The sequence below is a fragment of the Primulina eburnea genome, chromosome 1 (genome assembly GCF_022965805.1).
Source record: "Primulina eburnea isolate SZY01 chromosome 1, ASM2296580v1, whole genome shotgun sequence".
Taxonomy (NCBI): Eukaryota; Viridiplantae; Streptophyta; class Magnoliopsida; order Lamiales; family Gesneriaceae; genus Primulina; species Primulina eburnea.
This window is the reverse complement of record NC_133101.1, coordinates 61,838,475-61,850,668: the sequence shown is the minus strand read 5'-3', so window position 1 is coordinate 61,850,668 and position 12,194 is coordinate 61,838,475. Positions and strand designations below refer to the sequence as shown.

Below are 12,194 nucleotides of genomic sequence, written 5' to 3'. Positions count from 1 at the left end.
TATATATACATAATTTGGTTTAGCAGCAAAGTTCTCAAATTTTTTTTTTCGAAATCTTTAATTTAATATACAAAAATAATGATTAGGTTTGAATGAGAAATGGGCAAGGGTCCCCCAAAGTCTTGTAATTAAAACCACATAAAAATTGGAGACTTTCACGTGTGCTCTTTCTGTCAAACGACCCCATTATAGTTTATACTAATTATTACCATTATTATTCTTAATGCTCCATTTTTCACACACCCCAAACCTTAAAAAGGAGCAAAAGTTAATGACATTTCATCATTATTCACAAAAACTCATTAATATATTATCAACTAATTATTTATATATAAATATAATAATAATAAAAAGCAAAAAGGGTGTATTCTTCTTCTGCTGCTTTTTTTTAATGATTTTTAATCAACATTTCTCATTTATTATATATATATATATATATATATATATATTAAATTTGAAGTACTTTTTATAAACAATTAATTATTTGGAAAGGGAACAAGTCTGTGCATGTTTGGTCTACTCCTGCTCCTTGTTCTCTATTTCTTTGTTTGCCATTAAATAATTTCATGGAAGGGATAACTTCTATATAAAGACTCTTTCCACTCATTCAATCAAGAAAACATTTTCTTCTTCTTATTCTTCATCTCTTTAACCCAGCTCTCTCTAATTCATTGATTTGTGTTATGAGCTATGGAATTAGGCTTACGCTTAGGAGATGCATCGGAACCCATGAAGTTCTTGCAAGAAAACGGCACTCAAGAGGCGCAGAGATCATTTACCAAAATCAAGAGATCAAGTGGTGGATTAAACTTGGGCACCGGTTTGAGACTCAATCAAGAAATGGAGAAAAGTCGAGGAATTGATGAAGAAAATGGTGAAAATGAATATGATCGTTTATCAGAAGGAGTTGGCAGTGATGGTGATCAAGGGGAGGCATGGCTTCAGCTTAATCTTCTCCTTTTTCCTCCTGTTCCTCGCGAGATTTCGACACATGTTGAATCCTTACCTTGGTCATCCGATAATGGTATTTAATAATTCGTCTGATGGCTGAAATTTGATACTGGAATTAGTGGTATTTATGTGATTACAGTGTATTTTATGCGTTAATCTCTGAAGTTCCGGTGATTCTTTTGACTAATAAGAACAGAAGTATTTATTTTTTGTGATGAACAATATTTATTTCTTTTAGAATAAATATTCTTTGTGGGTTTTTCCAGGGAGCTCCGAAAATGATTCTTCGAGGAACAAAGGGCCACCGGCGACGAGGCGGTTGGACGTGAACAGACTACCGGCGGCCGCAGAAGAAGTCTCGACGGCGAACAGCGAAGGGTCACTGTTCCAGATGGATTTTGGTAACAAGAGAGATTTTGAAGCCACGGGAAATGAGAGAGAATCGTTTAGAGCAAGTGATGACGATGATGGCAACACAAGAAAAAAACTCAGACTTTCCAAACAACAGTCTGTTTTTCTTGAACAAAGCTTTAAAGAACACCCTACTCTCAATCCTGTGAGTCAATATACACACACACAAGCATTATACATACATGCTAAAAAATAAAAATAAAAAATATTATATTTTTCTTCGAAAATAACTCATCTTATTCTCTTTGTAATCTATGCATATGAATAAGTGCTTCCAATTTTTATTTTTTGTGTTGCAGAAGCAAAAGCTTGCTTTAGCAAATCAGCTTAATCTGAGGCCTCGACAGGTAGAAGTATGGTTTCAGAACAGAAGGGCGAGGTTTGTGAATGGATATCGATCCTCTTATCATTCATTCATTCGTTGTATATATTTCATGTCACGTAAACACGCACTAACGAACATGTGTGGCACAATATTCAGGACCAAGTTGAAGCAAAACGAGGTGGATTGCGAGTACTTGAAGAGATGTTGCAAGACTCTGAGCGAAGAAAACGCAAGGCTCCACAAAGAGTTGCAAGATTTGAGAGCTCTCAAGACTCCTAACTCCAACCCATTCTACATGGCCACCACCCTCACCATATATATGCCCGTCTTCCGAACGCCAACGACTCGCCTCCGCACCCCATAATGGCGGCAAGCTCACTAACATAGATTCCACCCCCACCACCCCAAACCCACTCCATTTCCTTTGTCGACACCAAGATTTTACCCTTTGAGAAACTAATTAATAGATTGGACTTTCATCAACATATATGTATGTATTTGCATGGGAGGGTTTTTAAGTTTGCGTTTTGGCATTGGAATGAGGGATTGTGTGATGTTGATATGTGGGATTCTTGAGCTTGGGCAAATTTTTTAGCCCATCTTTTGTGAACTTTGGGGGAGATTGATACCGCTAGAGAAAATAGATTGGAAAGGGACAAAAAGAAAAAGACCAAAAAGAAAATGAAGTGCTTAGATTTGTATGGATCCCTCTTTCTCCCTTTTTTTTTCTTGGAACGTATTTTACGTTAAATTTGATCAAACACTAATTGTAATTTAGTGTAAACATTTTTGAGATATGATATAGTTGTGATTAGCTATCGTATAGAAATCTCGAAAACTTTATTGAAGGAAGATGTGTACTTCGAATTCTATGTTTATGAAAAGGATTAGTCAAGAATTAATAAAGTTGTCTCTTAATTATCAGGTTTGTTGACAAGATCCATAGGGGACATAATGTAACAAAGAAAAGAGAGTATATATATTTTCAAACAAACCAATAATTAGGAGAGGATAGGATGTAAGATTTTGGGAAAAAGAGTGAAAAAAAAAAATGAGATAGAGAAGCATGGTAGGTGGAAGTTTGTTGGGATGTCCCGCGCTTCAAGGCGGGTTGGGTAGTAATGAGTTTCGTGAGGCGTGGGGGATGCACTCTTTTTATAATTGGACAAAAGTGGTATATTCGGTTTTTTTAAAAAATAATTTAAATTTAAAATTTTATTTCAAAACTAATTTGAAAAAAAAAAAGTTGCAAAACTAATGCAATCCGCGCTTGCCAAGCGCGGATGCTGCGTACGTGGAGCAGCGTCCGTGCTTTGTGGACAAAGGTGGTATATTCGGTTTTTTTAAAAATAATTTAAATTTAAAATTTTATTTCAAAACTAATTTGGTAAAAAAAAATGTTGCAGAACTAATGCAATCCGTGCTTGCCAAGCGCGGATGCTGCGTACGTGGAGCAGCGTCCGTGCTTTGTAAGCGCGGACGCTGCTCCACGTCCCCGATGGAATATTTAGCGACATAATATATATCAAAATCGTCGCTACAATTGAATCCGCGAAGGTTAAAACACCGTCGCTAAAATTGAATGGAAACCGTCGCTCATTTTAGCGACGACGCTGATATGGTTTGAGCGACGGTTTACAAACCGTCGCTATATTTTAGCTACGGTATTTGACCCGTCGCTAAATGCCAAAATTTCGATAATTGTATCTACCGCGCGTACATGTACGCCGCGGATAATCTTGAACTTTCAACGACTTGCATATTTGCAGCGTTCAATGTGCGCTGCAGAAAGAGAATTTGCACGCTGCGAAAAATCACATAAAGTCAAAAAAATGAAATTTTAATTTAAAAATTAAATTATTTTTTAAAAAAACACCTCCGATATATTTCCCATATTTACAGACAAAGGATAATGTCAAATGCCACTTCAAAGTCAGATCAGCATGCAGTAATCTACAGTAGTATTTTCGACTTTATGAGATTTTATATTTTTTATTGATATAATTTTAAATTTTTATTGCGAAAAACCATTTTTGTTGTAGTGAATACAAAAAAAAAAAAACAGACAAGAAATTCAAATAATCTTAGAAAATTTTGGAATCAAGGTATGTTCACGATTAATTGACAAATTTTATGCATACAATGCATTTCCTTTAACTAGAACAAAAAATAGTTTTTCGCAGCGCGCATATTTTCTTTTCGCAGCGCACATTGCACGCTGCTAAGATGCAAGCCGGTGAAAGTTCAAGATTATCCGCGGCGTACAAGTTCACGCTAAAATATTCTGTCGCGGACGTGGAGCACCGTCCGTGCTTCGTTTTTTTTTTAAATTATTTTTTAAATTAATTTTAAAAATTAAATTATTTTTTTAAAAAAACCCCCAAAAACTGCATGATGATCTGACTTTGAAGTGACATTTGGCTTTGTCATTTGTCTGTAAATATGAGAAATATATCGGATGTGTTTTTTTAAAAAATAAATTAATTTTTAAATTAAAAGTTCATTTTTTCGACTTTATGTGGTTTTTCGCAGCGTGCAAATTCTCTTTCTGCAGCGCACATTGCACGCTTCAAATATGCAAGTCGTTGAAAGTTCAAAATTATCCGTGGCGTACATGTGCACGCGGTAGATACAATTATCGAAATTTCGGCATTTAGCGACGTTTCAAATACCGTCGCTAACCGTCGCTAAAACCATATCAGCGGCGGTTACAAAACCGTCGGGAACGTGGAGCAGCGTCCGCTCTTACAAATAAAATTTTAAATTTAAATTATTTTTTTAAAAAACCCTATATTCAATGATTGTGTCTACTAAAGTTGGACCACCCTTTATCGTCATTGTCGATTATTATTGACATTTAACCAATTAAACACATTCCCTCATTATTCATGTACGTGAACTTTCATTTTATTTTATTTTATTTTTTATATTTCATTGTGTTTTGTTTTAATTGTAGAAATAAGTGAATCAATTATCCTTCGATTTGTGTTTGGAAAACAATATAATTTTAATTGGTAAATAGGTGTACAAAAAACTACGCATTCTCCTAGCCCCAAGATAATGTGAGATTATTTCACCCTGCCCTTGCAGGCGGCCCGGATCACTCTACATGAGTGATCCGGGCCAACCTCCATGTAAAAAATAAAAAAAATTGACTCGAAAAAATCTGAGCCGTTGGATCGATCCCTGCGGGCAATGCCAGCAGGGGTAGGGTCGAGTAAAACCTTATTGCAATCCATAAATTTATATACCGGATAACGAACCTCTCAGTTCTCTAATATATATTTTTTTTAGAAACATCTAACATTTATAAATATAGAAGTATCGTGTCTATATAAAACTAAATTTTTTGACTTTTTGAGTTTGCTAATCGTGACCCTTTGAATCTTAGGTTCAATCAATTGATTTCTTGATAACACTATTAGTTAAAAATCTGTATAAATTTATACAACACAAAATTCGAAACATTTTCATGCCCACAAAGCTAGCATATGCCAGCATCAACAGGCAGGCAGGTTCAAGATTATTTGATCAGTGTGTGCAGTCCAATGTTTAAGTCGGAAGAAATTGAAATGAGGAGAGGGAGAGTGTTGTGCCATACAGCTTTAAGGACTCGTTTATGATGGGCTCTTATTGAATCCAATGGTTTCTGAGCATTATGTCTTATGTCAAAGATGTGAATTAGGGGATCCCCTGAGCCAGAACTTATGCATACACCATCCGGCCGGAGACCACGCCTGACTTATGAGAGCCGACTGTGATTCACCACTCTCTTGGTTCCACCCGAGACTATGGATCTCCTGGGGCTTCGCTCTGAAATCAATTAGTTTAAGCTGCCGCCCTGGGGTCCTGCAAGCACAGACATGACATCCTGTCGAATTTGGTTTACTACTTCAGATGGTAACCAAAAAAAAAGTTGGCATAGCTTCACAAGTTACTCATTGAATAAAAACTAGTTGAACTTGGCTGAATTTACTACCCAATCTTGACTCAACCATCGTTGTCAAAACAAATCTCAAGATATTTTGAATGAGTCGGCAGGCGGTTTGTCTGGAGTACAGTAATATATGCTTGGCAGAGGAAAAAAAAAGAAGAAGATAATAAATGGCCTATTAATAAGAACTTTGAGAACTTACCCTGTCTGAACCATAAAGAGGTTGAAGTCGCATGGATTAGTTAGAACACTCATGCATTTGCTTTCAGTTTGATACTTGTAAACAACTGTCCCAGATGTCGTATCAAATCCAATTATTCTTTTGTCTGCACCAGCAGACATTACAACATTCTTATCCCGCAATCCAGCAACCCCCATTACAGCACTGGTATGGATACTTCTGTGTAATGAATTAGGTTTCCTTCCATGAGCCTTCCTTATCATGTTCGGTCCAAAGAACTACATCATGATCGCTGCCACCAGTAACGAAGCATGTTTTGTCCCATGGCAAGAAGTTTATGCTGTTGATTATGCCCTTAACGTGAGGCTTGTCTTCAAGAAAGCTTACACGTGTTCTCTATGAAACCAAAACTGAAACTGAGGTCGACTTCACAGAGGTGGTAACTAAAAATAAAGTGCATAAAAAACAGACTCAATAGCCACTAAATTACAGCACGCACGTATACACTTTACAATAACAGCATTACAGGATAATAGCGCCATGACTTGAGATCCTTACATCATTTCCTTCATTCAGTTCCAGAATTGATATCTGAGAATCCCCACCATCAGCAGTATAAACCGAAAAAAGTCTATTTGCATGTGGATGCCAAGCTGTATCTTTTGGCCATCTCCATTGCTTGTTGGATTGACATTCAGAAATACTTAGAAGATCGACACCAGCACTGCACTTTTTATGTTAAGAGTTCAGTTCAAGTTATAAACCTACATCACTTGCCAAGTAATAACTGAAAAACATGTGCCGAACAATGCAAATCTGAAACGTATGTTAGTATCCAAGCTATGATTGAAATGTGCATACTGAAAGCATCATAAAAGAACAAAAGTATGAGATCAAAGAGATCTGATGCGACTAAATTTGCTTCCAATAATACTTACCCTTTTCCCCTGGATTTGCCACAGATTAACCACTCCATCCAATGCACTGCAAATCATTCAAACTTATCAAGTGGAAATACCATCAAGAGAGTTATGAGGCAGTTTAAGACCAAAAGGTTTTAGTCATATGTAATTGAAAATCTGCAATGCTAACAAAAGATATGATTTTTAAAAAATGCAAATGGCAAAACCGAATCTAATACAGTTAACCACTGCATGGTAATCTGTAAATAACTTATGTTTAAGAGAATAAGTCAAAAAGTAAAAGAAAAATTATAATCTGATGTTGAAATCAAGACATGGCCAAATGCAATGGGTGCAATTGCATTCTCTTTCTGATAATTTGTGACTGAAACATATTTTCAGACTTTCTTAATTAAATGCAACATTCAAAATTATACTATAGACGAAGAAAAATAATAAAATCAACAAAGCATGGCAATACTGACAAGGAAAATTGAGCATACAATCTCTGATTAACATGTAAAACATAGACATGTTTGAAACATACATTCTCAAAGAAAAAAATGACAAAACTAAACATGCAATTAAGTGTATAGCTTTGTTGAGATATCATGCATGTCACCACCATGTCCACCAATCCAACTTATCCAGTTGCCAAAAGTGGAGAACAAAATTACATAGGATATTTTAAATTTATATTAGGCCTGCCAAAAGAGCAAGAACTTTGGATTTAAATCATTTGATAGTATTGTGAAAACATAAACTGACAGTTGAACCAGAAAGCCACAAAAAATCCCTCAGAAAAATGAAGAGAGCCCTTTAAACATGATGCAGAGATCACCAACTGGTTGTGCTCATTTTTGTGCTACAGTGCAATCATAATGTTAATATTTGACCTGAAAGAAGCATTAGATGTATGTGATTGATGGGCAACTTTACCATGCTGCCAATAGAAAACTATTAAAAGAAGATAGGTACAATATACAACATTAAGCTTCAAGATTTCAACCTGGTAAATATTAATCTTTCAAAATAATATAGTTTTGATCCTCGACTTTGTTGTGAACTTAACCGATACATTAGTAAAAGTAACACTCTCAACTTTGTTTGAACACGATTTATACATTTAGCAAACATCATTAATTCTGAAGTGGAGAGAACTGTTGATTATTGAACTTTCGAACAAGATGAATTGTAACAAAGAGCAAAGTTTCCTTATGGATCAAACCTTTCATATGTGCTGAGAGAGTTATTAATATGCATTCCAGGTAATGTGTAGATTATTGAACCAGTGGCATGCAAAGCTACTGATATTATGCATAATAACAAAAATAAAACTAAAAAAATTAAATTTGTGCCTTGATCTTTTTCTTTTCTTTCGCACAGAGCAACCGATATCACAACATCCTAGGTTGTATCATGAATTCAAGAGGGCCACAATCTCCATCAATAATAATTTTTGTTATTCCTGTGAGAAATCAAGAATGATCAAATCACCTGGTCACAAATAAATTATCACTAGTCGGACAAAGCTCAAGGCTTCTCAGCCTTCTTTTGTGTTGACTAGATATAAGAACAGCCTCGCAATGGAATCTTTGTGATGAAGCCATGCTTCCTATCAACGGAACCAAGTCATTATCTTCTTTCTTCTCTGTGTTCACAAAGATATGATTGTGGATAATATTTACTAGCCATAATATCATGCAAAAATCCGAAACTTTAAAAGACTACCAGATTACACTCCTCAATTACGATTATCACCGAACAAGGATGCAAGTCCAATAGTTTAAATAAAACCCACAAATCCAGCTCAAATGTTACATCTGAATGGGCAGAAAACTTAAATATGAGTTCAAATAATGAAGATCATGATAATTTCACATTGTTACCCTCAACAGTAGAGGTTGTAAGTTAGTGTTATTGTTTTATGAACTTTTGAGCAAATTTAGATTGGAGGAAACATAAAAATTTTGGTGAATAGAGCAAAAAATAATACAAGTAATCAGTTAGGGACGGAGTGAATAAATTCTTAGCAGCACTGAAAGATTTTACAAAAAAGAGCATATTTTGTGGCACGAGAGTATGCTACATGCATAAGTATTTTTTTCACCCTCAATTTTCATTAATACTAAAGACAGTTTTGCCGCAGCCGCTATTTGTCATTTTGTCCTTTTGAAATATGTAAGGTTCACATAAATTAAGTGTATCCATGTCTTGATTTATTCTTTAATTTTTGTTTGTCTTTTCCTCACAAGAGCAGCCTTCTGCATATGCCTCGCATATGTTACGGTAAAATAAGTGCTTTTGGTAATGCATGGAATGAAATAGAGTATAACCCGAATGATGCCTGATATGCAAAGTTACATAGCAATTACCATGCTTCTTTTTCGTTCCTTTAGGTTGAGATTCCATGTTTTCTTGCTCCGAAGATGTTTTACAAGCTTTGCCTCCATTTTGCCATCCATTGCTATTGATTTGAGTGGCTATTGACGCAGGAAGAAATGCACCAGAATTGCCAATAACTTCATTTCCAGATTCTTTCATGGTCATTGAATTTGACGTGGTTGGATTCACAGAAGGAATCACAAGCTGTGGTTTAGAGTGATATTTTTCTCGAGAAGAATTTCTATGTTTACATACAACACTAGCTGCTCTTCCATCAATTCCATTATCATCTCTGGATAACTTAATCAAATCCACACCAAACAGCTGTGGTTTGTACTGAAACTGGTTTTGAGTAGAATCACCACTCGCGTTGGCAGGATTCGCTGAACTTTCCAAATTTACCTTTCTTATACAGTTTCTTAAAGTTTCTGATGCCATTGGAGTTTCCTGGCCACGATGACGAGACATTTCAGTTTGTGTATCCATCAACCTTGTTAATGCTTCATCAAGCTGCAACCAAACATGAAATCATAAATCCATGGTTTCTCATTGATGAAAACGGTACTGACCACGTGAGTGCAGAAACCATGAGGCCTACCTCCTACCTCATCTCACCCTAGCAATTATTATTTTGTTAAGTGAATGTATTATTATTTTAAGAAAATTTACTTTTAGGAAAAGTATCAAGAGGGCGGAGGCATAACTTGGAACTCAACAATCAAAACAAAAATAATCTTGCACCATGCTACATATTATAATGAATGTAACCAACTTCATGCACATGCTCCAAGTAAAGTTACTCTACAAAAATTCAAGGTGTTAAAGCACAGCACCAATCAGGGTAATAATTATGGATGGCCACCGATAGCCCCGCGATAGAGTTGTTGATTTTTCGTAGGTTTACTGTTTGATTCACACTTCTTTGACTTATTTGCACGAATGCAAATTCTTTTTCCAAAAAAGAGGGTAATGATTGGGAATGGTTGAGTTCCTTGCTTACTCGTGTGGCATGATCGAAACTTTAGGCTCCATATGTGAATTATGTAAGAGAAATCAGTGCAGATGCATGTGACTATCTTCAAAGGAGAATAAAATAAAAAACCGCTGAATGTTTCAAAATAGACAAAGGTCCCTGCATCTGGTCTTTGCCATCAGATGCTTGCCACATATGAGGCTTATGGTGCATCACAGGATAGACTAATTTCACTTTTATAGTCTCTTTGTTCTGTACTACACCGACACTGTTATATACAAAGAATATCTCTTGCCTTCTCTGAATAACTAGAGCTTGAGCCTAACATTGGTACCAACTAAAGTCAGGAAAATAAGTAATGCAAAAAAGAAGATAGAAATTAGAAAAACCGAAAGAACTGATTTAAAAGTATTCCTCCAATCATTTAGACACCAATATGCGAAAACAACATTTAAAAAAAGAAAGACATTTGTTTTCTCAAACTTCAGGGTAAAATCTCCTTTATTGACCCTAAAAACATTGAAGTGGGTACTTGATTAGTGATGACCTGAGAAAATTCACGTCAGTTCTCATCCCTCAAGTTTTTTAGTTCAACTTTTCATGGACCATTTGATTTTACACGGATATTACACGGGACGCTAGAGCTAACAAGATGTATTCATAATCCAATAATTGAATCCAGAAAAACAAGATCACAGCCCACACTTTCCTATAACATTTGGTCCACCAATCATTACCCTTAAAATGTTGGATATATACTTGACTGTCACGATGTTGCAGCATTCACTAGTCAAGGAACAAAAGAATCTTAATATTGAAATCGCTGCACCTGCATTGCACTTACCTATAACTTTATCAAGCATTACACAAGAGGGCATTAGTACTTTGGAGTTGCATGTAATCTGAATGATAAAATCATAATGTAAATCATGTCCAACGAGTGGTGACATCCCACAAATAAATGTTTGTAAATACAGCAAAAAGAAGAAAGACACCCGCAATTCACTTTACAGCGTACATTAATAAAACATCAAGAAAAACACCAAAAACAAGCACAAGTTCAAATATCCCCCAAAAAACCTCGTATCCAACAAAAGAAAAAAAAATCGTGCTCGAAAGTGTTACATTGAGAAGAAAAGAAAACCTGGAACTTGTAATAAGCAACGCGCTCACGAAGCTGCTCCACTTCTTTGGTACGGAGTTCAACAAGGACTTCTAGTGCTGCTTCTTGGTCTTTCCAACTCCGTTCCTCCGTTATTCCATCTCCATATTCTTCTTCTTCGTCTTCTAATTTCACAATTTCGATTTTGGGCTTCTTCGGAAACGGTAGCCCTCGCATTTTCTTGAATAGTAGTAGTAATAAGAAGAAGTAGAGATTTTATAAGTAATTTTTAAACAAAGTGGCACATTTTTTTTTTTTTGGGCTAAAAAAAGACTTATAATTACTAGATGTTTAAAATATAATTTTGTCGACTATTTATTTTTACAGCTCTATGAAGCCTTACATTCTGAATTTCCAAGTTAAATAAATGAAATATTTAAAACATTAGTATTGAAAAATAGAAAAAGAAAACGAAAATAAGGAGAAATTAAATTATTTGAAGTTGAAAACCAGATCAAGAAATTATGTTTTAATTTTGGGAGTCAATTAATTGAAAATACTAAAAACATCCCTAAATCTAGTATCTTATTTCTTCTTTTTATATCCTCTTTTCAGGGTAGTTCTAGGTCACGTTATGCATATATTTATTTTTAGATCAAAAATATAATTGATATACTTGATATAGAGTTTATTTTACGAACAATTGTGTTTATTTCATGTAATTTCGTCATCGAACCAACAAAAATTATGGCTACTACAAATAATGACAATCTTCATATTTTCTTTGAGAATAAACAATGGTTGAAATTAGTACAATTAACTTTACATTGTTTGAAGTGATTATGTTAAGCATACGAATCTAATACATAAAATATAGGAAAAAATTAAAACAAAAAACCCAATATAGAGGGAGAATACACCCAAAAAGATTCGTCACAATATATATAACCGATTAATAAAAAAATCAAAATTTTGAAAACCATATCAATTCGAACTTTACTCTTAAATAATATTTTATATGAATATGATC

The 12,194-nt window shown here is 34.9% G+C and overlaps 1 protein-coding gene and 1 pseudogene across 1 annotated transcript; one reads left to right on the top strand and one right to left on the bottom strand.

Annotated features, from left to right (window-relative positions):
* The first annotated feature begins 178 nt into the window (after positions 1-178).
* LOC140838127 (homeobox-leucine zipper protein HAT4-like) lies at positions 179-2,608 on the top strand. The gene is made up of 4 exons (XM_073204208.1): positions 179-1,024; positions 1,218-1,507; positions 1,662-1,741; positions 1,844-2,608. Exons 1-4 carry the CDS (start codon positions 691-693, stop codon positions 2,049-2,051), a joined length of 912 nt encoding a protein of 303 aa, XP_073060309.1. The 5' UTR covers positions 179-690; the 3' UTR covers positions 2,052-2,608.
* A 2,415-nt stretch (positions 2,609-5,023) lies between these two features.
* Positions 5,024-11,412, bottom strand: LOC140838116 (uncharacterized; annotated as a pseudogene).
* Between the last annotated feature and the right edge of the window lie 782 nt (positions 11,413-12,194).

What these genes read in the sequence shown, in the direction of transcription:
- LOC140838127 (XM_073204208.1), top strand. Translation starts at nt 691, where the DNA reads ATGGAATTAGGCTTACGCTTAGGAGATGCATCGGAACCCATGAAGTTC. An exon ending in AACACCCTACTCTCAATCCT is followed by an intron (nt 1,508 to 1,661) that starts GTGAGTCAATAT and finishes TTTGTGTTGCAG; the next exon opens with AAGCAAAAGCTTGCTTTAGC. An exon ending in TTTCAGAACAGAAGGGCGAG is followed by an intron (nt 1,742 to 1,843) that starts GTTTGTGAATGG and finishes CACAATATTCAG; the next exon opens with GACCAAGTTGAAGCAAAACG.